Source organism: Coloeus monedula (assembly GCF_965178545.1).
Source record: "Coloeus monedula genome assembly, chromosome: 6".
In the NCBI taxonomy this organism is placed as follows: Eukaryota; Metazoa; Chordata; class Aves; order Passeriformes; family Corvidae; genus Coloeus; species Coloeus monedula.
In genome coordinates, this window is record NC_138786.1 from 50,433,712 (window position 1) to 50,461,379 (window position 27,668).

The 27,668-nt window shown below is 43.7% G+C and overlaps 1 protein-coding gene and 1 long non-coding RNA gene across 2 annotated transcripts; one reads left to right on the plus strand and one right to left on the minus strand.

The window, feature by feature from the left end:
• Window positions 1-7,476: 7,476 nt before the first annotated feature.
• On the minus strand, window positions 7,477-12,440 carry LOC309573733. Its single transcript, XR_014226461.1, has 2 exons — window positions 11,537-12,440; window positions 7,477-9,855 (listed from the first exon to the last, which is right to left on the minus strand). It is a non-coding gene; the product is annotated as an uncharacterized lncRNA (long non-coding RNA).
• A 383-nt stretch (window positions 12,441-12,823) lies between these two features.
• GLRX5 (glutaredoxin 5) lies at window positions 12,824-19,682 on the plus strand. Its single transcript, XM_082283413.1, has 2 exons — window positions 12,824-13,168; window positions 18,284-19,682. The coding sequence occupies exons 1-2, from the start codon at window positions 12,862-12,864 to the stop codon at window positions 18,460-18,462; spliced, it is 486 nt and encodes a 161-aa protein (XP_082139539.1). The 5' UTR covers window positions 12,824-12,861; the 3' UTR covers window positions 18,463-19,682.
• The last annotated feature ends 7,986 nt before the right edge of the window (window positions 19,683-27,668 follow it).

Genomic DNA, 27,668 nt, shown 5'->3' on the forward strand with positions numbered 1-27,668 from the left:
AGCCTCGCTGGGGCGGCCCGGCAGCGGCACCGGCCCCGCCGCTCCGGGGGCTGCGCGGAGGGCCCGCCCTCACCGCCGCGGCCCGGCCCGGCGGGCGGTGTTATGTAACCCGGGCCGGCCCGCCCTGCGAGCGCCGCCGGCCGCGGAGCCCCCGCCGAGGGCAGCGGGGCTGGGCTGTGCTTGCGCGGCGGCAGCGGCGGGCGGGCGGCCGTGGCCGCGGGCACCAGGTGAGCACCCGCACTCGGCTATTTTTAGCCGAGTAAAATGCAGCGGAAGAGAAGCTGAGTTTCTCACAGTATCGTGTTCTGGGGAACTCGGAGCTCTGGGAGTCACCCAACATCAGGCGACCGGCGACAAGCCCCGGGCGATCCTTGCACGTGCCGGGAGCTCCGGCGATCCGTGCCAACACGTGGGAAAGTCTCTTGATGTTTCTTTTGAATGGCCACCAAAGCCGGCAGGCAGCCTGTATCTCAGCAGTTACACGTGCATGAAAACCCCAGCTCATCACTGGCACTGCCAACAGGCATTCATTTGGACGCATGAAGTAATATTTTGGGGAGAAAAATCAACGAAAATTTAGGAAACAAAACCTGTTTCCACTGTAGTACTGATTCAGGCACAAAGTCTATTGCATGTACTCAATTATGGAAAAAGTCAGAAGCAAAAGGAGCAGCAGTGGAGGTGCGTAGCCAGCCACAGCATCGGTTCTGTAGCCCACGAAGAGAAGCCAGTCATCAACATCTTGTGCTCCATCTGCAGCATCAGAAAGTTGTAACATATGAGAGCCTGGGTGCTGAGCCACAGGGAGGGAAGGAGGAAAGAATGAACAGCTTCTTCATATTTGAACAATTATACAATGTAAACAAACTGAATGAGCATGTGAAAAGCTTGTATTTCATAAAGCACTAAACCATCCTCTTTGGCAGGGGTTATATTGCTGCCCTCTGCTGCTGGGAAGTTGGGCGGTTCATCTGCCTAACGAGCAGAAAAACGGGTTATTTGCGATAAAAATCTCTGATTACACGTAACAGTTCTGTGGCCACGAGCCTCGAGATACATAGTTAAGAAGTGAAGAAAGGGTGAGCTCCCCCATCCTGCGAGAGGCAGGGGACGACAGCTCTCTAATGCTGGATGGGTTGCCTAACTCACACCAACCGTGTTCTCTGGCTGCAGCAGCCGCGGGAGCCTTCACGGACTCAGTTCTGCCCACAGCCAGCAGGGTGATCTGCCATCCATGTGCCAACACACTCTTAACTGGAATAGCTCTGTATTTATATTGCTCCCAAAGCATCAGGAATCCCTATCCCGCACCAGCAGTGGAAAAGGTCACAGGAATTTTGTCAGAACTTCATGGTAAGGAGTGCACTTTTACAGATGTTTCTGACATTGAAGCTTCGACTGCCCACAGTACTGTAGTGGTACAATTTGGGGCGACTATGACCTTAAATTGTCACTGAGAGGGCAACTGACTGCTGTAATCTCTTTGTGTTTCTGGACAAGCCTTTCATCTAACTTGGGAAATAATTTTTTCACTAGCTTGGCTTTGACAGATTATTTACTTGGAGGAAGTTCATAAAGACTGTAAAATTGAATCTGTGCCTATTCAGCTGCTCTTGCTCATGGTAATTCAGAGCTGATTATCTCTCAATGACCTTTGGAACAGTGTGAGGAAATGGATACAACCCAAAAGGGTTGCAATCCAAAGGAATGTGTCTAGAATAGGTAGATGACAGAGAGTATAAAATCTTGCTTGTGAAATTGCCTTGGGAAAACGGGCTCAGTTATCATGGTGGGTAGACGAACTACTGTTACTGACAGCTATTAACTCCTTAGGAAACCACCCCCAGGAAGTTACTGTGCATACCTAGACCTTTTAAACTCCTTGCATTCAGAAAGCTTGCTGGTGGGGTTCAATGCTTCACTGTATCTAAAAATTGCTTGAATTAAGCTCCTTTTCTGCATTTCCCCATGTGGAGGCTTTCATTGCTCTGATTTTACTCCCTCAAACAGCTTGTACATGCTGAGTTAGAAAAATCCCTACAAACAGGCAAACAGCAGGCATTAAGTAAATGAGCATTCATTGCATTACCCAAACAATACAAAGCTGCCCACAAACCACACCTAAACGACAAAGGAGAGGTTAGAATGACTGCAAGCAGTGTGGAAGGGTGGAGGGGCTTCTGAAAAGGAAAGAACAGGAGCCCTAGCTCTCTTTCTTTGGAAGAAAGCAATATATTTTTAGAAGCGGCTGGCCCAACCTCTAAACCAAACCACAAGTATTTAGTCAGTGAATATATAGCATTTTCAGCCATTTCCTGTGATGAGCAGAATGCCCAAGAGACTGGGCGGAAAGCACCAAATACTGCAAAAGTAACAATGGTGTTGGCATGGTTTACTGCACAGGAGGGCCTGCATGACGTCTGTAGGGTATCAGAGAACCACTTAAAATGCTGCAGGGTAGCTGCTCTCTCTTGTTAGTGCAACACACCCATTTATTCATGCTCATAACCAATGACAAACAAGTATTACAAGATACTAAGATGTTTTCCTTTATGTTTGCCTGGGTACAGCAGTACAAAATTGTTATTCAAATAATGAGTCACATGGCAGTCAGGGTGGGAGGGACAGCATTTGTTGGCAGCATAACATTTCTGTGCAGCATACCAGTGACATGTCTTCAGCATGAGAGGTTTCAATATTGGAGCTTCTCAGCTTTTTTTGTGTGTTGTTTTAATAGCTACTAGACATTGCACATTTCATGACAGAAAGCTTTTGTGGGTGGTGGTCGGAGTTGTTACAGAAGAACTCTCTCCTCAGTTAGTGTGGAATCAAGAACTATAAACTCTTAAATGCTGATGCTGAAGCAGCATGTCCTCAGGAGCACTAGGCCAAGGACCACACCAGCAAACCAGGCTAACTTCCAGTCTTTTATTCACCCAGAGACCACATGGATTTAACCCAGCATTTCACATTCTCCCTGCTGCATATGTTGGACTCTACCTTTTGTCTAATTTGGCTCCACACCTGAGCACAGACTGAGTACCTCCACAGGGGAGTGAGACTTTGTGCTACTGGATCAGTTCTGACACCCTGTCACTTTAAGAATACAGCCAATTTTTTTGTTGTATTAAATTTGGCAGAAAAATAACTCCCCTTGTATCCCAACTGGCCTCAGATATCAGAGGGGCTGGGGAAAGCTGGGCTTATTCTGAGTGATAGCCAATTCAACACTAAGGAACAGAAATGCAGGGCAAATGGGATGCTGTACTGAATTACATTCAGTAAGAACTACCACATTTTCAAATTCACAGATAGTGTGATACACTCAAAGTCTGGTCATATCCAATGAACTCTCAAGGCTGGCCTAGAAGTCCCGTCCTGTTCAATTACTCTCACAGCAAGGTGCAACACACTGTAGTTTAATGAGTAACACACAGGAAGGATCATATTGGAAGAGAAGGTTCCAGGGAGAACTTATAGCACCTTCCAGTACCTAAAGGGGGCCTCTTCGATGTACTTTGAAATTCTGAAGGAAGCAGCAGCAAAATGGAAGGCTGTAGGTTTAGGAGTATGCAGTGGTAACTTTTGTAACTAACAGCAATGCCCCCACTGGCACTCAGCAAATGAGCCAGGGGAAGACAAAGCTCCATGAAAATCAGGATTTGAAACCAAATCTCCTGCGTCCAATTCCAATGGATTAAGGTTTTCTTCTTTACTACTCTCCACAAATGTTTTTTGGGTTTTTTGGGTTTTTTTTGGTTTTTTTTTAATTAAGAAAATATTCTCTGAAGTCCTCTGAATACAGAGCAAAGACAAATGTTGATATATGACATTCCATAATTAAAATTATTCCTTGCTTCCCTTCCACCAGTTTTGCTATAGTGATTTCCCTGAGACTCAGTAGTCTGGAGTTACTCTTTCACCTTTATTAGTCTCCCTTTTCCTAGACATGACAGGTTTGTAGAACAATTTGTTTACATCTAGTCTTTTAAGGGATGGGAAACACATGCTGCACCAAACAACTGTTGTATGCCAGTGTAAAAGACTGTCGATCTAGGAAGTCTTTAGTTTTACTTTCCTCCTTCCATGGCACACAAACCTTAAATCATTCACCACAGTAGTCAAGCGTGAAACTACAACAGAGCACAGATCTACTTACTCTGATTGTCTCAAACTACAGTGACAGAAAGCAGCTGTGAGGCTGTGCTTTTGTCTCCTCCTGTCTCCCAGGGTTAGCAAGGATGGAAAATTAGTATGTGAACAAAGAGCAAAAGGGCTACTGATAGGAAAGGGAGTCCAAGGATGATTCAGAGTGATCTGAGTGCCACTGTGACAAGGAAAGTGATTGTTCTGAAACTCAGAGCTTTTCCCAGGATGAAAATGCATTTGTTTGTCTGTTTAAAATGAAGTCAAGCTGATTATAAAGCAGGCCTTTATACAAGCCCACGAACTGCTACAATTAAATGACACACAACTTTCAGGTCCAAGTTCTTTATCCTGCAAGCTGCTGGCTATGTCAAGGAGGCTGGGGAGCAATCTCAGCTGCCACGGATATTAGCAAGGGGAAGGCTACTATGAACTTAAGAGGAAAAGCTGAGAGTACTGCAGGATTGAAATTTCAATCACTGAATTGCAAGAAATTAACTTGAAGGGAAGCATTAGAAAGTATGCAATTATTTTAAAGGAAATTTAAGAAAGATGCATACGCTTGCATTTGTGGAGAAGCCGCCTGTTCCACGAAAGAACTGCTTGCCCTCTAAAGTGCATAGTTAATAACCATCTCCAAAAAAACCTGTTTGTGTGATGCAGTTATGAGCAATAAAACCACTGCATGTGCACAGTGAGACTAATGAAAATCACTGTATCTATATGGAGCATTTGGAAGTACTCTTTGAAAACTCAGATTTTCAAAACATACACATTTTCATACTTCAAAAATAGAGTAAAAACATTTTAGAATATCAAAAAAACCCCAAACCTCCCTCATCTGTATATTATTATTTCCAGTTTTACAAGTTTTTCTTTTTAATTAACTGCAGCAATCCAAAAATTCAAGTTTCTGGGCTCCCCTTTAAGAATTTGCATTTTTACCTCCCACAAGAGATACTTTGACTCTGTTCTTGATCTTTGAGTCCACACATCAGGAATACAAGTATGCCCAACACACCCACTCCTCCTCTCCCATTTTAAGTTTCTGCTACGTGTTTGGGTCTAATTTTCTTCACATCCCATAAAAACTTCTCTGCAGACCAAGTGATCAAATTGATCCTACTGTACTCATGGACACTTTTAACATACACAGTTTACCTGTGACATCAGTGTCTGTGGTCAGCAGGCAGGGATTTAAACCACAGCAAGTTCAAAGCACCTGCTGATTTCACAAACTCAGTTTAAGACACCTAACTTTCCAGAATCATTTTTGCAGTACTTTGTATTTTCCAATTTCACATACTCCTTGCTTCATTGGTTCTAATTACAACTGCAAGGGCCAGCCAAGAGCTTTTCCTAGTCTGCCTTCTAACTACATTAAGATGAACACTCAGAGAGAAACGCCAGCAGTGAGCATTGTTGAGGACTGTACTTTAATTTTCCAGGTTTCCTTCCAAAGTAGAGACTAAAAATGCATCTAAGGAAGGCATATAAAAGGCTTGCTGCTCTCCTCCTGCAAGCAGTTTCCTTTTGAACCTCAGGGCTCACCAAAATTAATGTCTGTGCATTGAACATGTAGGGCATCTGGGAAAAAAAAAAAATCTCATGTCATAATGAAAACTTTGATTTGACCTGCAATGCACACAATTTTGAAAGCTGTTCAGCCTAAAACTAACATTTCTTGAGTGTCCTGTGTTGCAACTCTAAGAACATTCATTAAACAACTTAGATCCACACTTGTTCCTTAGAAGTCAATCAACACAAAACTTCACAACTCAAGTTCACATTGATCCTTGCACAAACCACCTCAGATCAGAATGTGACTCCAGTAACTTGTGCAGGGCGTGAATGTAAGATCACAAGCTTGTTGCCCTTCACCACACTGTGATCACCAAGGTGACATACGAGGCTGAGACATGCTCCCACTAAACTCTCCCCTAAAAGCTTTAAGGACTTGTTTCTATGCTCTTAGGAAAGCCTGTTTTGCATGTGCCACTAAACCTTAGCCCTTTCATTCCTATTCCCTCCATTTTCTTCATGGTACATTATTTTTTTTTACCCCAAACACTTGTACTCCCAGTTTTTTCTCTAGTGGTTTCTGCTATCTGAGCAATCAGACCTACTTGCTACCGCCTTATCCACACTCCTGGCCAGCCTGACTCCTGCTCCTGTCTCCATACTCTGTCTCAAGTGTCCCATCTAAGATTACACATCTGGTCTGAAAAGCCCCTGCTCTGAAGGGACAGAAACAATGACTGGAGTAGGCTGGGAAAGAAGACACTGCCCCATCCACCTGTAGGAGTAACCACTGCAGCTGTCTACGAAATACAGTTCCCTTCTACCTGAGTCCCAGCCTCCCACACCTTTGCACATTCTCCCCCGACTTTTGCTACTGGAAACAGGATTTAGCCCAGCCCACACAAAATCAGAAAAACAGGGACAATATCACATACACTTGGGGGAAAAAAAAAAACAAACCAACCAAAAAAAACCTTAACGAAACAAATATACTCCCAAAAAATAAAAACAAGCAAAACCCCCCCCCCCCCAAAACCCCTAGACACTTTCAGCTCAATTTTGTTTGTATATATACAAATAATTTTGCAGAAGCTCATACTGCAGCCAAACATGGGCAGATTTCCATACACAATTCCTGTCAAAGATCAGTTCTCAGGAAAGTTTCAAGCCCTCAAATTCCACACCACAGCTGTCTTCTGAGAGGCAATACACTTTACATCTGCCTCATCCAAATTCCAGTTCTCTTTAGAGCATAAACCATTGCCTGCCTCCTGTAGGAAATTTTAGTCAAAACAACTCCAGTGGGCATAAAAACTGGAAAGTTTCAGTATACACAAAAAGATTTAAGCAAGGAAGATGAGGATCATTTTATTTTGCACAACACTTTGTACACCAGAGGAACATTTTTTTACAAGTATCATGGGTTGCAAAGACTACTTTTAGTTTAGCTACTCATTTTTCTTCATCCCTGCTTTCAAATATCCGCTCTGCACTTCCACAAGCATGCAGTACATAGCTAAGAATTACCCTCAACATTTTTACAGTAATGAAAGCTTATTTATATCAAATCTAATATGAAACCACATTGAGAACACTTGCACCAAAGACCTGGGTTTTGATGAAAAGTTTCTAGGCTCCCTGAATGACTTTTAGATTTGTCAAGTAAAGCGTAAGCAACAGCAATTCATGTGATTTAGGGTCACAACATTGGCTAGAGTATAGTGCCTTTCCAAAGGAACATTGCAGGAACTTAAAAATATGCTAAAATGTATATACACATTCCTAGAAAAAAAGAAAGACTAAAGGGTGTGTAGAGAAAAAAATCTTTATTGAAATATTGTAGTACCAAGCTTAAAAACTCTTTACAAAACACCTTATCATTAAGATTCTTCATAGCAATTCCATCTGTTTTACAAATACAGTGATGTGTGCAAAAGTCTTGAATTTTTACTTGTGGAAATAATAGCTCATACAGATGAAACTCACATGTGATGACACACTTGGTACTATCTGTCTTCTGCCACAAGAAGAGATCAAACGGCCAGTGCTATTTATTAAAGCTGAGGTGAGTTTTGGTAAAGTGGTGCATGTCTCAAAATTACACAGCAAAACACTGTAATTAGAAAAAAAAAATATAGAAGAGGTAAGGTAATTCAGAAGTGCTGAACAAGAAGGGACGTAACCACTCTCAGAGGCAGCAAGGTATCAGCCCTGCCCTTCCAGCGCTGTGTGTAACTCCGGGCTCGCCCAGACCGGAGCTGCCAGGGCCCCCTCGTGGTCACGACATACACGATAATCGCAGATGCTCGGCTGCCTCACGGCACCTGCACGTTTTGAAAACAAACTAAGCCAATGAAAGCTACTGTGACAGTGTGCCGGCAGACCTTAACTGGGGCACAAGAATCTTTCCTACAGGCAGTGAGTGCCCGGGTGTTCTCCCAGCCTTACTAAAGGCCGAGACACTTCCAGCACTTTAAATAAATTACAGTTGTCCAAATTACCATACTCAGAGCTTAAGACTCTGTTTCTGGTGACACTGGACAAGTGAGTGCACAGGAAGCAAAGAACAGGACATGTGTTTAGTTACAACCCCACTTCCTAGCCTTCTGTGGCTCAGGAATTGATACCATAATGGTCTTTTTATTTAGCAGATCAATTTTTTTCTTGAGTTTGGCCAGTCTTTTTCTAAGGCCCATGAAAGATTTAGCATTCCTAACTCCTGGGTAAAAAGAGGCAAGAGGTGTTCTCATTAGAGGTCGTATTTCTCAGTTCTGCATGGAAATAGATGCCTATAAAATTATGCTTCCTCCGTTATACTGAAAGACTCAAGAACCACTACCACCTGCAAATCAGAAACAAGGATCTAAAAGATTTTCATCATTCAGAACAGTTGCAAGCAACTTGCTTATCCCAAAGAATAATTCTGCTCCTCTATTACAGAGGTTGTACTACTTGTCCTTGCTTCACGACAGTGTCACAACTAACAAAGCAGAGTGAAAAGAGGTACACAGTGATATCAGTGTCATTAAGAAGTGAGCTTCAAGTCTAAAGAGTGCCTCATTTAAAGGTCTACAATCAAGCTTGAATGTGATCTTACATTCTTTTTGTTAAATGTGGGGCTCGGACATTTTCCCTTTGACGATTAGTATGACCCCCCTCTGACAAAGGCATCCTTAGATAATTTAAGTCCAAAAAGTGCCTTAGGTCATGTTTATCCCCATCAGTTAAACTGACACAGGTAATTGTGTAAATATTCTTCACCTCTCTCATTTATGAAATGGACTGTTGTACTTTAAGGCTAACACAAACACCATCTTGGTAATATGCCATAAATCCATAGATATTATTTAATTACCTATCCAGTTCAGAAACAAACTCACTTACAGATCTCCAGGTTAGATCCAGGACAGGAAGTTAGATACTGTTCAGATTCCAAAATGTCAATTTCCCAGTAAAACTCCCACAGCATTTTTACATTTCTGCTGTTTGTTGCACAACTTTTTCAAACTAGCACATTTCCAAAATAACCAGGAACTTTTCACAGATGTGTTTTCAGTGTTCACAATTTAGGCAGCCCAGAACTGTAGGTACATGTTAAGCATTTGTAATGCTCTCAGAACTGAGGATATGGTGGTGCCTCCAGATGTTACCCTAATGGTGCACTGAGATGATTTACCTGGCATGCAGAACAGCCGGACCTCAAGCCATCCCACTTCAATAAACAAAAAATCCCCACCTAAACAGAGCTCAATTGTTAGGGCACAATAAAGGACTTCATTTCCAGTCACTATCACAACCCAGAATGACACAGAGATATCGGACTTGAACATAAAGAAGTGTTCTGTTCCGATAAGCTGAAACGAGGCTTTCTTTCTCACTAACTACCTTAACCCTCCCCCTTTTAAAAACAAATAAAAACCTTTCTGCTGACAGTATCATTCTTGTACACCATATGAGAATAAACCACAAATTTATAAATAATAATTCTGTTCTGCAGCAGAATGCCTGAAGGTAACCCAATTTATGACTAACTGTGAGCATTTAAGCCCTGCAGCTTGAACACTGGCGCTTTTATTAATGTTTTCAAAACGAGGTGATAGGTCTTCTAACAGGAACATCAGCAAAATGTCAGGAGTCTTATGGGAATCCCATTAATATTTCTTCTGAACAGATGATTTAAATAATTATCTGGAAAACACAAGAAGTTTCACTTAGACTAACGGAAGACAAGACCTGGTGACAGAATTATCTGTTTCTAGAGCGTACATGGACAAGTTGTTCTAAGTCTAATCAGTAGGTAAAAGTGTTTATCCACTAATTTAGTGCTGTATATTGCATAATCCAAAAGCATTTGACCATACTAAATATTTTATAAAAGAGCATTCTGTTAAGCTTTAAATCTCATAGGCCAATCTCATAAAACTACAGTAACTACAAATTCAGTACTTCTACTTAACCTAGTACACAGACTTCTGAGAAATTTTTCAGCATTTTATAGCAGTTTTTTCAGTGTTCAGCAGACATTACTCTATTTGCTAAACAATATCAGACTGCAGAATTGCTCTTACTGTTGATAGATCAATAATGACACAGGAAAAGTCATTATCTCCGTGGCAACAGAATGGCAGCTGTTGGAGGAATATTGCGCATGCTGCTGCTGCACCTCTGACAGTCATGCCTCGGCTTCCTCACACTGGTGCTCTCTCTGCAAGCCTGGTATGCCCAGAGTACCAACAACCAAGGGCACCTCTTGGACTACAGAGGATTAAACTACAAATGTGGTTACACAATTTCTTAAAGAACATTATCCTCACAAGGGTTTATTACACTTGAGTCTGATGTCTTTATGTTACTTATTTCTAGTGAACCATCCCTTTGCAGAAATAGCTAGAACAAAATTCAGGAAGGCAAATACCACTGTGTTCTGTTCATAGCCCAATATTTTGTTGAAAAAAAATGCACTTAGTTGTCTTTAAGACTAAAAAGGTATCTTTCTTGCCAATCAATTTTTATTAAATTCCACTTTGACCACCCAGGACCTAAAAGTGGCAGGAGTCTTTATGCTTGATTAAAATGACAAAAGAGACCACTTGGGCTATTACATTTAACACTTGTTTTGTCTTTGTATATTGAAACAGTTCAACAAATAGGAAAACATACTTTTGCTCTGCATAAGTTACTGCAGTTCCATCTAGCATGAACAGGACATTTTTTTTTTTTCATACTGCACAACCTTCACCATGTTAATCACAACGTATCAACCACAGAAAGCAAACACTTCTCTGTGTCTTGATCACCATGGCTGAGCCTGACTTGTGATGTTCTGTTGAAAGCAAAACATACCAACTCACAAAATACAGGGTGTTCATCAGCAACACAACTATGAACTTTGCCTTCAGATTAAACATGGAAAGTATTTCCTCATAAATACATCTACTTTTAAAAACTGCAGCAACATTGTACTTATTCATAACCTATGCACACGGGATGGCAAGGGGTAAGTTTGCAACAATTGTTAATAAATTTAAATAAAAGGCAACAGAAATGATCCTGAGGGTGGCTTCAAAAAAATTAAAACAAAGCTCTCTCAAGCATCAGATGGATTCCACATTAAATAAGAATTAGGCAAGCACTCTTCTGAATGCTGAAAACAAGGTGGTCTTGTTTGCAAAGTTCTCACAAGAACGGAACTGGATGGCAAAAGCCCTTTTCATTACAAATATAAGTAAGACAAATGGTCATTAATATACCAGAAGTCCAGATGCTACAGCCGCAATATAAATTAGCACTCAAAATACACTGTGACTTGTTATTTGTGAGACTGCATTTTAGCACAGAGGAAAACTCTTCAACATTTTCTTCTACTTACAGGACAGGCCCTGCTCCTTTAGGAGACCGCCACGCTCTGCGCCAGGTTCTTGGAAAGCATACGGCATCTGCCCAGGAGATCAAGCAAAGCTGGCTGCACGCACGGCCGTCTGCAGGACACGTTCCAAATCCAGCGCTTCTCTGGCTAACATCAGGCACTTCTGCCCTTGTTCCAGCACCGACTAAACCACCCTTTTGCGCAGGCAGCCAGCCCAATCTTGCTCTCATCTTTGCATCCCGCTGCCACCCTTACCCAGCTCAAGCTGGCAGGTCAAGCTGTGCAAAGCTACTCGGGTCTCCCCTCCCAGCACTAAACCCGAGCATGCAAAGCACCGCTACTTTCTCAGTGAGATAAACCGCCTGCTTTATCCCATCAAAAACCAACCAAACCCGGACAATTGAACGCAGACAAATCGGTCTCTGAACACAGCCAAAGCCACGAAGGAAGACAGACCCATGCAGCCCTTTACCAGCTGCCCACATACAGCTCCGCTGCCTACGGAGACAAAAAGTGCCGACTGAACGGCGCTGCTCTTCTGAGAACAGCTTCCCCGCTGCCACCTGAAAACGCTTTAGCACCGCGGCTTCACCCCGCACAGCCGCCCGACACTCCAGCGCAGCCCGGCTCCCTCAGTCCCTTCTCCACGGATTTCCCTTGGCTCTTAAACACCCCCGGCCCGAGGGAGCTCCACCACCGCCTGCACCACCAAAGGGCCAGCGAGATAAAACCCAGACCCCGCCCAAGGGCCGGCAGCGCCGGCAGGGCCCGGGGGTGTTCGGGTCCCCCCCGGGCCCGAAGGGAGAGCCTGAGCACAGCAGCGGCCCCCCCCCCCGCCATGCTGTGCAGCCCTCCCCGCGGAGCCGGCGGTGGGGGTGCGGGAGGGGAAGCGCGGCCCGTCCATCCCGGGATGGCGCAGGGCCCAGGCGGGAGGAGCAGCAGCAGCCCCACGAGCGCTGCCGCTACCCGGAAGCGAAAGGAAGCCCGGGCCAATCGCCGCCCCCCCCGCCCGGACATCCAGTGGCGAGCCCCGCCCCGCGGCAGCCTGGCCAATCGCATCCGTGGGGGGCGGGATTAACAGGTCCGCGTTAGATTGACAGGTCCCTCTTCCAGTGCGACCGCAGCAGCTCTGTTCCCTCCACTAGGAAGGCGAAGCACCTCAGGGTTGCTGGGCGGGACAAGTCTCGCTGTATCTCAGCGCTATTGGCTGTCGGTTCTGACTGGCGGGTGCCTGCACCTATGCGGGGGAAGCTCCCCGGCGGTCCGTCCCGCCGTGCGCCAATCGGCGGGCGGTGCGGGCGCGGTGCGGCGGTGCTGGCGGCGGGGCGATGAGCGCGGCGGTGCGGGCGGGGTGGCGGATCGGGGCCGCCGCCGCCGCCGCTCTGCGGGGCCGGGCCGGACGCCCGCTCAGCCAGGCGACCGGGGAGGGCGGCGGGGCTGAGGGCGGCGGCGGCTCGGGATCGCGGGAGGCGGTGGAGCGGTTGGTGCGGGAGCACCCGGTGGTGGTGTTCATGAAGGGCAGCCCGGCGCAGCCGCTCTGCGGCTTCAGCAACGCCGTGGTGCAGATCCTGCGGCTGCACGGCGTGGAGGATTATCGCGCCCACGATGTGCTACAGGACCCCGACCTCCGCCAAGGTCAGCGCCGGGCCGGGCCGGGGTCACCTCTGGGTGCCGCCTCCCCGGGGCCTGTGCAGCCCTGGGCTGCCCCTGGTGGGGGACGGAGCCGGGGCCGGTTCCCCGGTGGGAAGGGCCCTCGGGAGCTGCCGGGAGGTCGGGCTCGCCTTAACGCCGCTGACCTCGAGCACTGTGGGAGCGGCCCCTGCCTGCTTGTCCCACCTGTAACTTGCTTCTTGCTTTATCGGGTGGGCTGGGTTGGGCTTTGGGTTTTTTTAAGGAGGCCAACATCGTGGGGAGAAAAGCAGCGGAGCTGGGGAAGGGTCTGCGGCTCATATTCTGTGAGGAGCGGCTGAGGGAGTTTGGCGGTGTTTAACCTGGAGAAGAGGAGGCTCACGGGTGACCTTATCACTTTTTACAATTACATGAAAGGAGGTTGTAGCCAGGTGGGGATGGGCGTCTTCTCCAAGGTAACAAGTGACAGGATGAGAGGACAGTCTTAAGTTGTGCCAGGGGAGCTTTAGGTTGGATGCTAGGAGGAGTTTCTTCACAGAAAGGGTGATTAGACTTTGGGATGGGCTGCCCACGGAGGTGTTGGAGTCACCACCCTTGGAGATGTTTAAGGAAGGACTGGACATGGCATGTAGTGCCAGGGTCCAGTTGACAAGGTAGTGTTCAGTCATAGGTTAGACTCGATGATCTCAGAGGTCTTTCCTAACCTAATTAATTCTATGATTCTGTTTGGGTATTAGTCGAACTGGAAGTTTATTGCAGAGATGTGCCATTGAGGTTGCTATCAGTTTGTTGCTGCCTGAACACCCTGGTTTGGTTTTTGTGACCCTCCCTGTGTCCAAGAGGTCTGTTATCAGCAGAGCACAGCTGTGTGTGCAGGGTGATGCTTGGAGATCAGGCTCTTTGTGCCATGCTGCCTTGCCTGGTACAGAGATAGAGAGCTACAATAAAGACCCCTGAAATTCTTTGTTATCAGGTTTTGTCTTTCCTGTGAACAGTATGGTGGAATTTCATGTGTGGCTTGGACTTGTACTACTTCATTCCCAGCTGGTACTGCCTGCTGGGATTCTCTTGATAAAGTACAAAATTATGCTAATCATTTGCATAAGAAATATTTAGTAATAGTTTCACCATTGCAGCTCAAGTGGTAGTAGCTATTCTATATTAGATTTTTTTGCCAGCTGTGGAAAGCTAGTAATCTGTTCTGGTAATGCTTTTCATCTTTCCCTCTTCAACGTGCACATCTGACTGTTGAGGTTCTATGTAGTTATTTGAGAAAGTTTTAAAACCAAAAAAAATATATATGCAAGTACATAATATTTAGTCTTGCAGGTGCATGGCATTAACAGTTCTTGCCCAGAATGTACTAAAATGTGCTGTAAAGGCACATGCTGGCATGTATCAGGTGACTTTGTTCTCCTTTGTTTTTGGTGTCATCTGACTGATTCTGTTTTTCATTAGCTCTTAGCTAAAAGCCTGATTTTTCCAGTCCTTGTTTGCTTTTCAATTCACAGCTATAATAGTTGTATGGTATAAAAGCTTAGCTACTTGAATTTCTATGTAATGACATCTTTTGTTAATGGAGGTTGGTTTTGTTCAAATAAATCTTCCTCTGCCTTTGGCAAGTGAACAAATCATGGTAATTTTCTAAAGTCTGTTTACATATCTGAATGTATTAATTGTACAGTTTACTAGAACAAACTCATAAACTAAAAAGGAGGAAACAAAACCCTGAAATCAAACCATCAGCATTACACTTTCGGTTGAGGGGCTTTTGTGAGCCTGTGAATGGGCAGTTCATTTATAAGTTAGAGTCTCTGAGGACTTGACCATGTGAATAGGTAGTGTTTTCTTCCTGTGTAACTTAAATTTTTCCTCCATATGAACTTGGGCTTGTGGTAGGTGATCAGAGGTTATTGCCCTCCTCGCTACCAGAGCTTTAAATTGAAATTAGTGTTTTGATCCAGCCCTCCAGTGTCTAAGCTACATAGCATGAAGTTACAGAGTGTACCCTTGCACAATATTCTGCTGGTTCTCAGGTGTTTAAAGAAGTTGTTCTGTTCCTTTCCATGCACCAGCTTTGGCACCTGTCCAACTGTGCAGAGGGCTAGCTCAATTTATTAACTGGGTCACTGGGCCTGCAAGTTGAAGTAGCAGTTTGTACTGTGAGCTGAATGCCAGAGCCAGCATGAAGAACAGAGCCTTGAAGGCTTGGGGAGTGACACAGGTGTTCTCAAGGGCAGCAGAATTCTTGTATTCTTGTACTGCTTCAGCTGTATTACCTACTGCACACTAAAAAGCCAGGAGGTGCATGCTTCTGTGGGTGGCAATCTCTGACAGAGGAGAGGACAGGGCTGCTTGAAATTGTAGTTCTCTAAGTTGCCAACTGTATTTCAGCAGTGACTGACTGAAGGCCAGATCTGGCCTCAGGTGCCAAAAAGTTAGATATGCAGCATGTGAGCCTTTCTTAGGCCCTCTCTGTGAACATAATCTGCACTGCATGTATGGGGGGGGAGGGGTTGGAACCTTTAGCTGTGAAAATACCAAGTGCATGAACAAAAGACTGACCTGCAAGGAGATTGCTGTATGTGAGCTGGCCACCAGCTTTGTGTTCACCTGAACCTGACTTAAATGTTTGAATATATATGTGCTTATACATTTGTAGTAAGGGCAGGCTGTTGGAGAGAGGCATGTGCCCATCCTTCATTAGTGCTAATGCTGGCAAGAGAGGCTGAGAATTGGTAACTGGAGCTGGGGAGAGGGGTGGGAGTGTGCTGGGCACCCTTTTCAGTAGCTCTTGGCACTGATCCTGGTTTCATAGTTACCTTAAAGTGAGCTAGCACAGCTGTCAGACTGATCCCCTGACCTGTGGAGTGTGGTTTTCCAAAGCAAACAGTAGTTCAGAGCACAGCCTGCAGCTTCCGAAGCACAGCAAGGAACCAATCTGCAGAGAGGGAGATGGAGATCCCTTTGGATGTTGTGTACCAAAAGAATCATCACAAATGTGCATCCCAAGTGCAGCAGGTGTAGCCAGGCTAACTTGCTTTAACACCACTGCAGCAGTGTCAGTAACTGCTGCCCCGAGTAAGGCTTGGGTGGCCAGTGGAGGGAGTGTTCAGTTTGAGCCCCAGCACGGAGGCATTTAAAGCAGCTTGTCCAGCACATGAAATGCAGCACACAGTGCAACTGAGCTTGATTGTATTCTTATTTTTATCTGAAGGTGGATAGGTCATTAAAAGTACTATCAGTGTTTGTATGTGTGTGCAGTTGGGTCCTTGAAGAAAATATTTCTGTGGAAGAATTACTGGTGTAAATGTTACCTTGGAATGCTTGTTAGCGATAGGTTTATTATGCGGAGCCCTTAGTTCTCAATTCATGTTTAGCATTGCAGTATCTTAAGAAAAACAGGCACTATTTCATATCTGCAGTGGCTCTTTGACCAGGGTCATCCTTAGGCATGTCTTAATCATGGAACATAGGTTTTCATTGAAACTTTGATGGCTTAAAAGATACATAGGACAGCTTAAGCAGTTTTGGGTACTCAAAGGCCAAAAAGCATTTAAGAAAAATTATTGTTAAATCAAGTTGACATCAAAGCTTAAAAGTTCTGCAAACTAAGGAAGAAGTTACAGGTGGTGATGATGGAGGATGGGTGGTTATGGGTTTCCTTTGGCCTTGATTTATGTGCTAAACTTGCTGGTTTGGGCTTACGAAACATTGGTTGCCTATGCACAAAATCTGACATCAAAATAAAATCTCTTAGCTAATGTACTTTGTGGTTAGGAACACTTTGTCACAACAATCTTTTTTTCTAGTTTACTATTACTTTAGTGGATTTTTAAAGCATGTTATATTTTGCTAAGGGGAGTTATTAGCTATATTGCATCTTTTATACATTAAAGTAATAATCCCATTGTATATTTTTGCACTTAGACATATTTATTAAAAAAGAAAGTGGTTTAAGTTCTAATAAAACAAGCATAATTTCCTTACATGGTTATTTTTTTAGCTTGAGTATTCTGGGTTTTTGCCTTTATAGTCTCTAGAGACTAAAATGTTTTCTAAGAGGAAAACAAGTTTTCTTGTGCTGTCAGCTATTCAGGTCTAATATTTGTTGATGGAGGGTTGGCTTCCAAGGTGAGTGGGCTCTGATGTTCTGAAAAGGTACCTCTGTAGGCTTAAGTTTGCTATATGGGCTTTCGTGCCTTTGGCAGAAAAATTCCAGGCACTGCATTTTGAAAATACATAAAAATGTTGAATTCAAAACTTGTCATCCAATCAAATGCTCGTGGTTGTGTTATAAAAATAGGTAGCAGTAGGTTTTAGCTATTTCCTCTGCTACAGAAATAATGGCTTTGTGTGAAGGGTCATTTAAAAAGTGGCAAGTTAGATAAAATTATTCTTCTGTGTAATTTTTTGTGTGATATCTAAGTGCAAGCTGGTTGCAGTGTGTATCAGCTGATCAGTTTATATTTTTGGGTGGTCTTACATTTGCCTTCTGTGAAATACAGTTTTAAACTTGAATTCTGTACTTAGTAATTGACTTGAGCTGTGTTTTGTTAAGTGAGTACTTTTAAAGAGACTTCAGTCTTTGTGCCACTCCCATGTGCTGTAAGGTCTGGCAGTGAAAGATAAAGCAATTTAAAATTCATAAGGGCACTGCAGGGACAAATGTATCTTGCAATTGAAATTGCAGGAATAAGTGTAACTGTATGAGTTCAGTAAGAACATAAAATATTTTAAAGTCCCTCTGGGAAATATAACAGAAAGTAAACAGTTCTCAATATTTTTCAGTACTTCTCATTTCTGTAATTGATTGAAAGAGTTATTTATTGTTGGGAGTGAAAAAAGATGCTGTGTTTTTCCAGTTCCTGCTTGAAGTCAGTATAGGAGCTGACTCCATATCTTTCAACCCACATCTTTGAGTTGGAGTGAGAACCAAACCTAACTCTAACATAATTTTTTCCTGATAGTGCTCATGTAACATAGATAACTTTTTGCCTTAATGGGAAAGAAATTCAAATATCAATGGTAGAGTCAGGTGGAAGCAGTGCATTCCTTTTAAAATACTATTCTGTTAGGAGAGGGGGGGAAACCTTTAATAATTTTTTTTTTCTTATTCAGGAATAAAAAACTACTCCAACTGGCCTACCATCCCACAAGTGTACCTCAATGGTGAATTTGTTGGCGGCTGTGATATACTCCTCCAGATGCATCAGAATGGAGATCTTGTAGAAGAGCTGAAGAAACTAGGAATCCGTTCAGCGCTTCTGGATGCAGAAAAAGACCAAGAGAAAAAGTAAAATGAGCAAAAAAAAAAAAATGCTGTGACAGGAATAAAGCAAATCTTTGATAAGAACTTGTTACCCATAAAGCCTTACGTACTCTAGGTTGAAGAAGGCATCTGTTTGAACTGACACTAAGTGAATGTCTCTTAGCTCATGGTAAATGTAAAATGTAGTGATCTTGGTATTTCGATTTATGGGTATTGTGAAAATTTGAGTATAACCACTGCACTGTAAAGCAAACGTTTGTGAAAATTTGTGTTTTAAAAAAGAAAAAGTTCACTTCTAAAAGCACTCTTCTTCATTGAGGTGGGAGTAAACCAAAAGAACTAATAATATTTTTATGGATTTTACGTATGTGATTCTCTGTTCTTTGATACATGAACCTATACAAACAGCATTTGCATTCCCTTGCTTCTCCTGAAAAAGCGTTAGGTAGTAGTGCATCTGTTTTTCTGGTTAACTCCTGGTGATAAGACTTCTGAGAGCCTGTAAAACCTGTGTAATCACATACAGTGTAGGAGAAAAACAGTTTTCCAACAATATAGGAGAAAAAAGATTATGTGAGAGTGCATGAAATATACTTTTATTCCAAAGGATAAAAATAAACAGAACTTGTACAAATACATGTATAATGGTCATTATTACTTTGTAACTTTCTGATGGCTTTTAAAACTGCTAAGAATTGTGCCTAAATATTTTATAAAACCTTTTCTACCTCTTGCAAAACAGCTTTTCCCCCTGCTTCTATACTTTGTGTATGGCAGTTCTGTGTCAGTGCTAAAATGTGGGAATTGTTTAAGGCCTCAGTATTCTAGCTTGAAATAGTACAGGAGAACACTTCAGTTATTACTGTAATCTTGTATTATTTGCTTGTTATCTTTTTGTATTTGTTGTGTTTCCAAGTGTTTTCTCCTGGCTGATGTGCTCAGGAGAATATAGTCTTTAAACGTGGGATTTACAGATGAAATGTTCGTGTGGGTAAGATGAGTGCAGCACAGAGGTTACTGAATAAATATTTCTTTGTGGAAAGTCTCTGAAGTGTTCAGTACCTACCTAAGCACATTTCTCTAAATGAAAACAAATTCTATTAACCAGTGTAGCTTCAGCTCTATAGCAATACTGCTAAGGTTAAAAGCTAACTAAGCTATTTCTAAATGCAGTTGAATTAGTATAAACCAGTTTGCATGTGAATTAGGCAAATGGTTGGAAATAAACTGTGTTTTATGTTGATTGTCTACAGTAGTTGCTCGTTATTTTAAATGACTAATGCAACTGATACTGCTTTTGATTTGAAGCCTAACATGTTTTCCACTGCATAGGATGGAAAATGTGTTCTGGAGAAAGAAGAAATTATGAATGGTCAGTGAAAGAGAACAGGACTGGAACCTGTAGACAACATAGATTTGATGCAAGTTCTGGTTCTAAATGTCTCCTGCTCACTTGAGCAAGCAGTGGAGAAACTTTACTAGAACATTCTGCACAGGATTTGCCAAACTGTTAACAGTAAACTTGCTGTATAGTTGTAACACAGTCAGCGTCAGCAGGATTAGATACAGTGTGTGTGTGTTGTGTGTATTCACTTGGTCACCACAGTGGGTCCCTGGAGGTCCCTGAGTGACCATGGTGTAGGAGGAAGTTCCACTCGGGGCAGTCACTTGTGCCTGTAAGGCATGGAGGTGTGAGTGCAAGATTTTCTTCTGTTCATGTGCCACATCACATTCATGCAAAGCTTAAGGTATTGATGAAGGTTTGTTCTGAGCATTTGAATTCAAATTAAATGAACTTTCTTATGGCTAATCACAGGTAGTTTTTGCCATTCTGAATGTAAAACAATGTTCAGAAAAAGAAGTAAATTTCAAAAGTCTTTGGTTATTTATGTTGACCTATTGAAATGAATGTACAGAGTAAACAAAAAGGTAATGAAGAAAATTATTTTCTGCTTCAATGGCTAACTCTTAGTCTGGCTACCAAATAAATCTATTAAAAAAACAATCCCCCAAACTTGGTGTGTCATAGATCTTTAGTCTTCTGCACAAGCTGAATATTTTAAGTAGTACCTGCTAGTAATTTTAGATAAAGGGAACTTTAGCATTGTCAGGTAGTCTTTATCCTCTATGCAGCAAAATTTTTCTCCCAGTGTGGGTTCCTGCTTTTAACAAAACGTGGAAGTTTTTCTACTTTCTCTGCTTTCTACCCCTCTTTAGATTTTAATTACTTGATTAAACCTTTGCATAACATATATAGTAGTGTTTATATCAATCTCTGCATGACTGAAACATGTTATTGAGCAGGTAAAAGCAACAGTGATTCTGTAAAGTGTGTGTGACAAAGCCACAGAGTGGGGAATGAAATTGGGGCTTTTGCCTGCATTCCCCTGCAAGCCATACATTTCCTCTGTGCATGAGCAGTTGTTCTACATTTATAAAAACGATCATTTTAATCCAGCTGCAATAAAAAAATGACCATCTACTTAAATTATAAAGCTTCAGATGCTCACAAAGAGCTTTATTTTGTTGAGTGGGAGCATTTTCCCCCAGAAACTAGTTGTAGGGGATCATTTTAGAAGGTGGGCAGTATTGTGTGCTCTGCTCAACATCCTCTGCTGTCCCTCAAACTAGAGGCAAGAGGGAGCATGTGCTTCCAGTCCCAAAGGGATGGCACAGGTAAACTGATTTTTTTGAGGAAGAAACCCATGCCTCTCTTGAGAGATTTACGCCTGCTTTTCTCATGCTCTTAGGCAGTGAGAGAAAGCAACTGATAGTACTGGAGTGTGGGGTGGCAATCAATGAGCGAGCTGAGCTAACAGTGGGGGGCTGGTGCCAGCTGGAAGGATCCATGAGGAGTCCTTGGTCAGGAGGATGTGACAGATTCTGTGGAGGAAAGGGTGACTTTTTTTCTCCCCAGGAGGAGCAGCTTGTCATGGGAGGTGAGGGAGAGGATGGGGGTAGCTGGTACTGCTGCTAGTTCTTCCCTGATTCCTCTGCCATAAAATGAAGACCAAAGAGGTAGTAGTGGTCAAGAGCACACCAGGGGAAGGCCGGCTGAAGCTGCTGGGGACAGCCAAGAGCAAAGATGGGGACGTGCCCTTGCCATCTTTGGTGAAGAGAGAGGCAAAACTGCCTGGTTTGGAGTTGGGTCTGCTGTGGTAAGGACGGGGCAGGCGGCAGGGCTGTGCAGGAGCGTCGCCACCGGCAGGGCGTCTATGGATCAAGGTTGGGTGTGTGGAGCTGCCAGTCCCTTTCCTGCTCTTTGTGTTCTTGTGTGTGGTGCCGAGCAGGAATTCCGGCTGGCTGCTCCTCTGGTGAGATGCTGCTGGATCCATCTTAGTTGGATTGCCCTGCTGAGAGCTTACAATAAGATACTTGTGAATACATGTAAATTTATGTAGGATTATTACTCTATTATCAGGTTGTAGTATGAGTATTTGCCAAACTGGAAACCAGTACCCTAATTATTTACATTCTGAGGATGCCATTGGTGTTGCTGCTGTGCTAAAAGGCTGAACTAAGTGAACCAACCTATTCACCAGGTCATAAATTAAGCTAATCTTTTGCATTTGCTAGCACTTCACACCTCTTAGATATAAAACAAAGTGCTTTGGTTTAAGCAAATGAGATAGTTTGTATTCCAAAGCTGATCTACTGTCTTAAACCTTCACCAAAGTGGGGGGGGGAGGGGGGTGGAGTGGGATAAGGTTTCTTTGCTCCTCTTGAACTGGTTCTGGTGAGGAGCAGAAGGAGGCAGGTTACAAACACTTGCTATTGTTCTGTTTATTTTGATTTGGGAGCATTGAAATCAATTAACACAAAGGTTGTTTCCCTGAGAAAACAGCAGTTAACAACTCAGGGCATATTAATGGTTACACATTAATTGTGTTTCTCAGCCCTAATGACTTCCTTGCCTTAATATTGCTAGTGAATGTTTGAACACGGTCAATATTCTCCATTGCTTGTCTGCTCAAAAAAAAAAAAAAAATAAAAAAATTATACCATCTAAATGCCCTGAAATACTTTAGTGCCTTTATTTTTAGGTCTGAAAACATGTAGGTTTATTTTCATGCTCTCGCTGAGTTCTCTAGTTCTCTTTAAAAAGTGGGCTAGAAATCTTTGACAGGACTTTTCTGGGAGCCTGTCAATATGCATAGAAAACAATCAAGCTTGGGAACATGAAATCAAAGAATTGTACCAAGGAAAATCTCTGAGCTGTCACCAAGAATCCCAGTAAGACCCTGGCAGTGCCTGCATCTAAGAAGGGCAATATTAAAAAGCAGAGCTGGCAGCCTGATCAATAAATCCTGTCTAATCTGATTTGCATGTCCCTTCTGCAGAAACGGGATCTTCTTACACAGGGGTGTTCAATATCCATATTACAGGACTGTGTAGGAGAAAACCACTCATTAGTTACAAGATACGTGTTACCTGTAAGGAGTCTGTGAGCAAAGGTGGAAAGACAATAAGCAAAGGTTAAGAGAGTGGGAAGGGTTTATGGTGTTAGGTGTTAAGGTGTTATAGTGTTAAGGTGTTAATGGTGCTGGGTGGCAGGGTGAGCTTGCTTTTTGGCTGAAGGGTTGAGAGGAACACACTGGTCTGTAAAGGGCTGTGGTTCATTTTCTGGTTCTGGCTTTTTCTTTGGAATGCTGTTTGTTTCGTTTCATAGCTTGGTCAAAGCAGTGCTGTCTCTGATGTGACCTGATCGTGGCTATACTAAGTCCTCACTGATTTAACTACTTGAAGTTTTTCCTGGAATCTCCTAGGGAAAGCAGGCTTTAATTACACAGAAAATAGGACTAAAATAGCTAAGTGGATTCAAGTTTTATTTCCAAATTTATTTATTTTTTATCATCTGGCTTCTTGTTATGCCTTGTTTCTCTGGAAGTAAGGGAGCAGGCCAGGAGCAAAGGGTTTTAGTTAGAAAGACCTTGGTACTCCATAAAATCCATGGTTGTCATAGGGTGTAACTGAGATGAATTCGCAGTGCTGCATGCAATCAACAAGCATTTGTATCTTCCCAGTTTTGAGGATCACGTCTCAATTGGACAACAGAAATGCTGACAGAACAGCAGGCTGCTGGCTTATACTCCATTTTCAAGAAGAAACAAAACCCTTTAAGGGTGACTTTTCTTCTCAAATGACATTAATTTTTTAAGACCTTTAGAATCAAAGTAAATAAACAAACTAAACATCCTTGAGGATGGAGGGAGTCTCTAGAAACTTTTTCCTAGCTGTAGAAATACATGTTGTAATTTCCAAAGGAGCTTGTTTACCTTAAGTATGTGCAGGTGGTGACGGTTTATAATTACCAAAGAAGAATCTAAAGGCCAAGTTCAATATGAATTTTGAAACAACTTTACCACTGAAAGATGTTAATTTAGCAAACAACAGGGACAATTCTATTTTTCTTTTCACTGTTGCAGTAGTTTTACATAAAAAGCCATGAGACTACTCCTGCACAGGTGCAGGTGCGTGTGTCTGTATTTATAGTTACGTGTCGTCCCTCCTAACTTAAAGGATGCACAAGGGACCTACTCGGCATTTTTTAAAGATGAGCTTCCGTAAAATTTTGCCAGGCATTTAACGGTAAACTAAGTTAAAAGGGGCTTTGGAGGAGTGTTGAATTCGAAAAAAATATCATTGACTTAGACTTTTTTTACTTGTTATATAAGTACAGCTTTCAAAGCCTGAAGGACTTTATGTACAATTTAGCCTCAAAGCAGTGGAACAAATCTTCACTTTGCAAACTAATGGAAACTGAAATACAGAAGTGATTTGTTACTTGTATGGTAATAGCTATAGAGAGAATAAAGTTTTGGAGCCTTTAGTCTTAAGCCTATAATCTAGTGAGTGAAAACCACGTGCTTTTATGGGGGGTATCTCAACAAGCATTTTACAGCTTTCAAATACACACTACAAGGAGTATCTTTGAAATACTACTTGTCAGACGGTATTTCTCCTTTGAATGGTAATACTATGAAATCTACCGTTTCTGCTCTTTCCCATCATTTCTCGTCTAAACCCTAAAAAGCTCTTCAAGTAGATTTTTATTTTTTTTTTTTTTGTGAAGGAGATATAGGTAGTCTCTGAGAAGAAGTACTTTTTAAATACTTCAAAGAGGATGTGCTCCATGAAGACTGGGTACATATTTAAACCTTCACAGCTCAGGAAGAGAGCAGATTTAGGGCTGGTATTCACGAGTGTCTTGTACTGCTGATTTAAAAAATATACAGATTCTAGAATTATTCGGTATATCATTTATTTACTCATCCATCTGTAATACTTCATGAGAGGCAAGCAATAGGATGTGAAAGGAAAAAATTGCAAAAATATTGATAGTGCCTGAAAGGAAAGCAAATAAACTGAACACTTTCGTTGATGGCAGAAGAAAGCAGTGGGGGCTCTTCTCCGGGAGATGCTCGGGGATGGGCCGCCGGCAGCCGAGCGAGCGGCCGAGGTTACCCAGGAGATGGTGCTGTTGGACCGGGAAGCGGCACAGCCCTGACCCAGAAGCATCTTTCAATGCGGTCCTCCCTGTTTTCCATCTGTGTTGCATGTTACTCTTTGGGGTCCTCGTTTTCTTTTGGGCGAAGAAGGTGTCGGTGCTAACCAGGCGCGCATCGCGGTCCGGTGTGCGATGCCATTCCCAGCCAGCCAGCCCTGCGCCCTCGGTGGAGATGACGGCAGTGCTTGAAGGCGATGTTTTTCGCCGGGACTGCGTGGCTGGCGAGATGGTAACGCCGAGGCGGGGAGCAGCTTCACAGCTCACTGCCCTCACCGGAGCCACCGCCTGAGCAGCGCTGTGCCCCAGCCAGGCGCTCGCCGGGCGCCCGCTGCCTCGCGTGGGGAGCAGCACGCCCGCTCCGGGGGCTCCTCGGGGACCCGCCAGCTTCCCTGCCAGCTTCCCTGCCAGCTTCCCTGCCAGCTTCCCTGCCAGCTTCCCTGCGCCATCCTCGGGGCGGCCCGTCCCGCGCACACGTGCCTGGCAAAGGTAAGCGCAGGGGCGGCTCTGCGGTCGCACGGCGAGGGCGCGCCCGGGGCGAGTGCGGGGCGAGTGCGGGGCGAGGGGCGCGCAGCTCCCGGGCACCCTCTCCGTGTCTCGGCACACGGGGCACTCGCCTCCCGCCGGCACCTAGGCACCTGTGGGCCCTGCGAGTGCGAAGATCTGCGGGTAGTTCAGGGTGGGAAGATCTGAGGTGGCAAAGGGGAATTTGGGTTTCTTTCGGTCCAGAGTGTCTCAGCAGAGCAAGAGGTCAAATGGTTGTGGTGACGTTTTCTGTCGATTTGCTGTTTTAGTAGCATCCTCTCATCTCATTTGGTTCAGAGGCTTCAAATTTGGCCAGAAAAGATCAGCAAGAACTGGAACAGGTTAGTGGATGCCCTGGGAGCGACTGTAGCAACATCAAGTCACCAGACTGGGTACTTGAAGAATATTTAATGGAAGGAAACATCAAAGGCCTTTCCCGAGTTGCAGGAGGGCTTCTGTCTCTGAGTATTTCTGCATGTGTAACCAGGCAGTGACCAGGCTTTTATATGTGATATAAATCTAATTCCCCAATTCTTCAGCCTGAGGTCTTTTCTATCTGAATGGGTATAACCAAAATAAGATCTTTCTACATGCAGGCAGAGATGCCAAAAGCAAACTTCCTGCAGGTATCTGGGTGGGTTACAAGGCCTCCCTAATTGCAGCCACCACCATGCTATGAGCCATTTTGAGTTTATTGAACCCATCTCTCTGTGACTGAAGTGAGCATGGCCAGTGGTGGAGGTGAAGTGGCTGGTGAGGAAAGAGCCATCACAGAGAGGATGGCCAAGCCTCCCTTGGAGTAGATCCCCTGGGGAGGCCAGTGGCATAAGGATTTGAGAATTATGTCTGTTGTGCTGCATTTATTCTCCTGTCTTTTAAAATCATGAACAGCAATTCAATGGCCAGTGGTAGGATTCTAATTTTTTTTTCTTAACAATAAATGTTTTAAAGATCAGTTGACACTTTGTGGGGGCTTTTGCTACATGAGCAATGATTTGGCATAAGTTGGGTAGGGAAGCAATGGAGAAACTCTGCTGTCCAGCCATGCTTAGGTATGTCAGCAGAAGGAAACCAGAAGAAAATACTGAAGAACAGCAATTCAGGAAGAAGTATAACCAGCCCAAAGCAAGCCTGTTCAAATTCCTTTGCTTTTCATGTGAACTTGAGGTACAGTTCAGCTCACTCTGCTGAACGAGTGTCAAATTTTCAGGCAGGAGCTGGATGTTCCTTGGGCCTGAGGAGTGTACTGTGAGCAGGAAATGGCTCAGGGCTCAGGCCACAACTTTAATGTGGTCCTGCACATTTCTGTCTCAGAAAGATAAGCTGTTCCTACATACTGAAGAGGAGTCTCAGCAGGCACCAGACAGGAAGTTACATGCTTTGTTTTAGGGACCATTTTGCACTGAGCTTATGGATAAAATAAAGCCCTTAGGATCAGCACACTGACTCAAACCTAGGAGACCTCTCTGCTCTGAGGCCCCAAACCAAGCAATAGTGTCTGGCCTCCTTTCACCCCAGAAGCTTTGCAGTTCTTTCTGAGACAGGAACTCCATCCCAACAAGTGGAAGAGTGTGCCCTCTTCCCTCCTAGTTCCCTTCCAGGTGGCCGAGTGCTTCGTTTAGAGATGGGCAATGATGGCTTGACCTCCCTCCCATGCAGCCTTTCCATGTCTGGAGGAAAGTGCTCTAGTCACTGCACTATTGCAGACAAACAGTTTCCAGCACCACTGGTATGGATTACACACCCCAGGTTTGCCAGCTACTGTCTGATTACTGCCTCTAGAAAGTATTAAAACAGGGGGTAGGTGCCTTTTTTACCAGCTTGGGCCAGAGACAAAAGTCAGTATGAAATTTCAGATCAAAATGCTGTCTTTTCTAGATGCCTACATCCTGATAACCTGATTTTTGGTTCTTAATCGATATTCAGGAAGGAATTCAAGACAAGACTGCATCTGAGACTTCTAGCAGACATGTTAATGTAATATAATCCTGTAGCTTAGTGGGAAATAAAGTACAAAAAAGTGACTGAAATTTCAGAGCATCTGGGTTTTGGCTGTGTTGAGAGGATTTGTCAAGAAAGCTCCTGAGGGAAGAGTAGAAGAAGATGCCATGAATTCCACTTAAGAACAATAATAGAGTCTGGAGGGCATGTATGTTGCCAACAACAGTAATACTGGGCAAGCAAAGAGGAAGTCAGTACAACTG

Excerpts from the sequence above, each read along its gene's own strand:
- GLRX5 (XM_082283413.1), top strand. The coding sequence starts at position 12,862 with ATGAGCGCGGCGGTGCGGGCGGGGTGGCGGATCGGGGCCGCCGCCGCC. Across the intron at positions 13,169-18,283 it reads GGACCCCGACCTCCGCCAAG|GAATAAAAAACTACTCCAAC; the intron begins GTCAGCGCCGGG and ends TTTCTTATTCAG.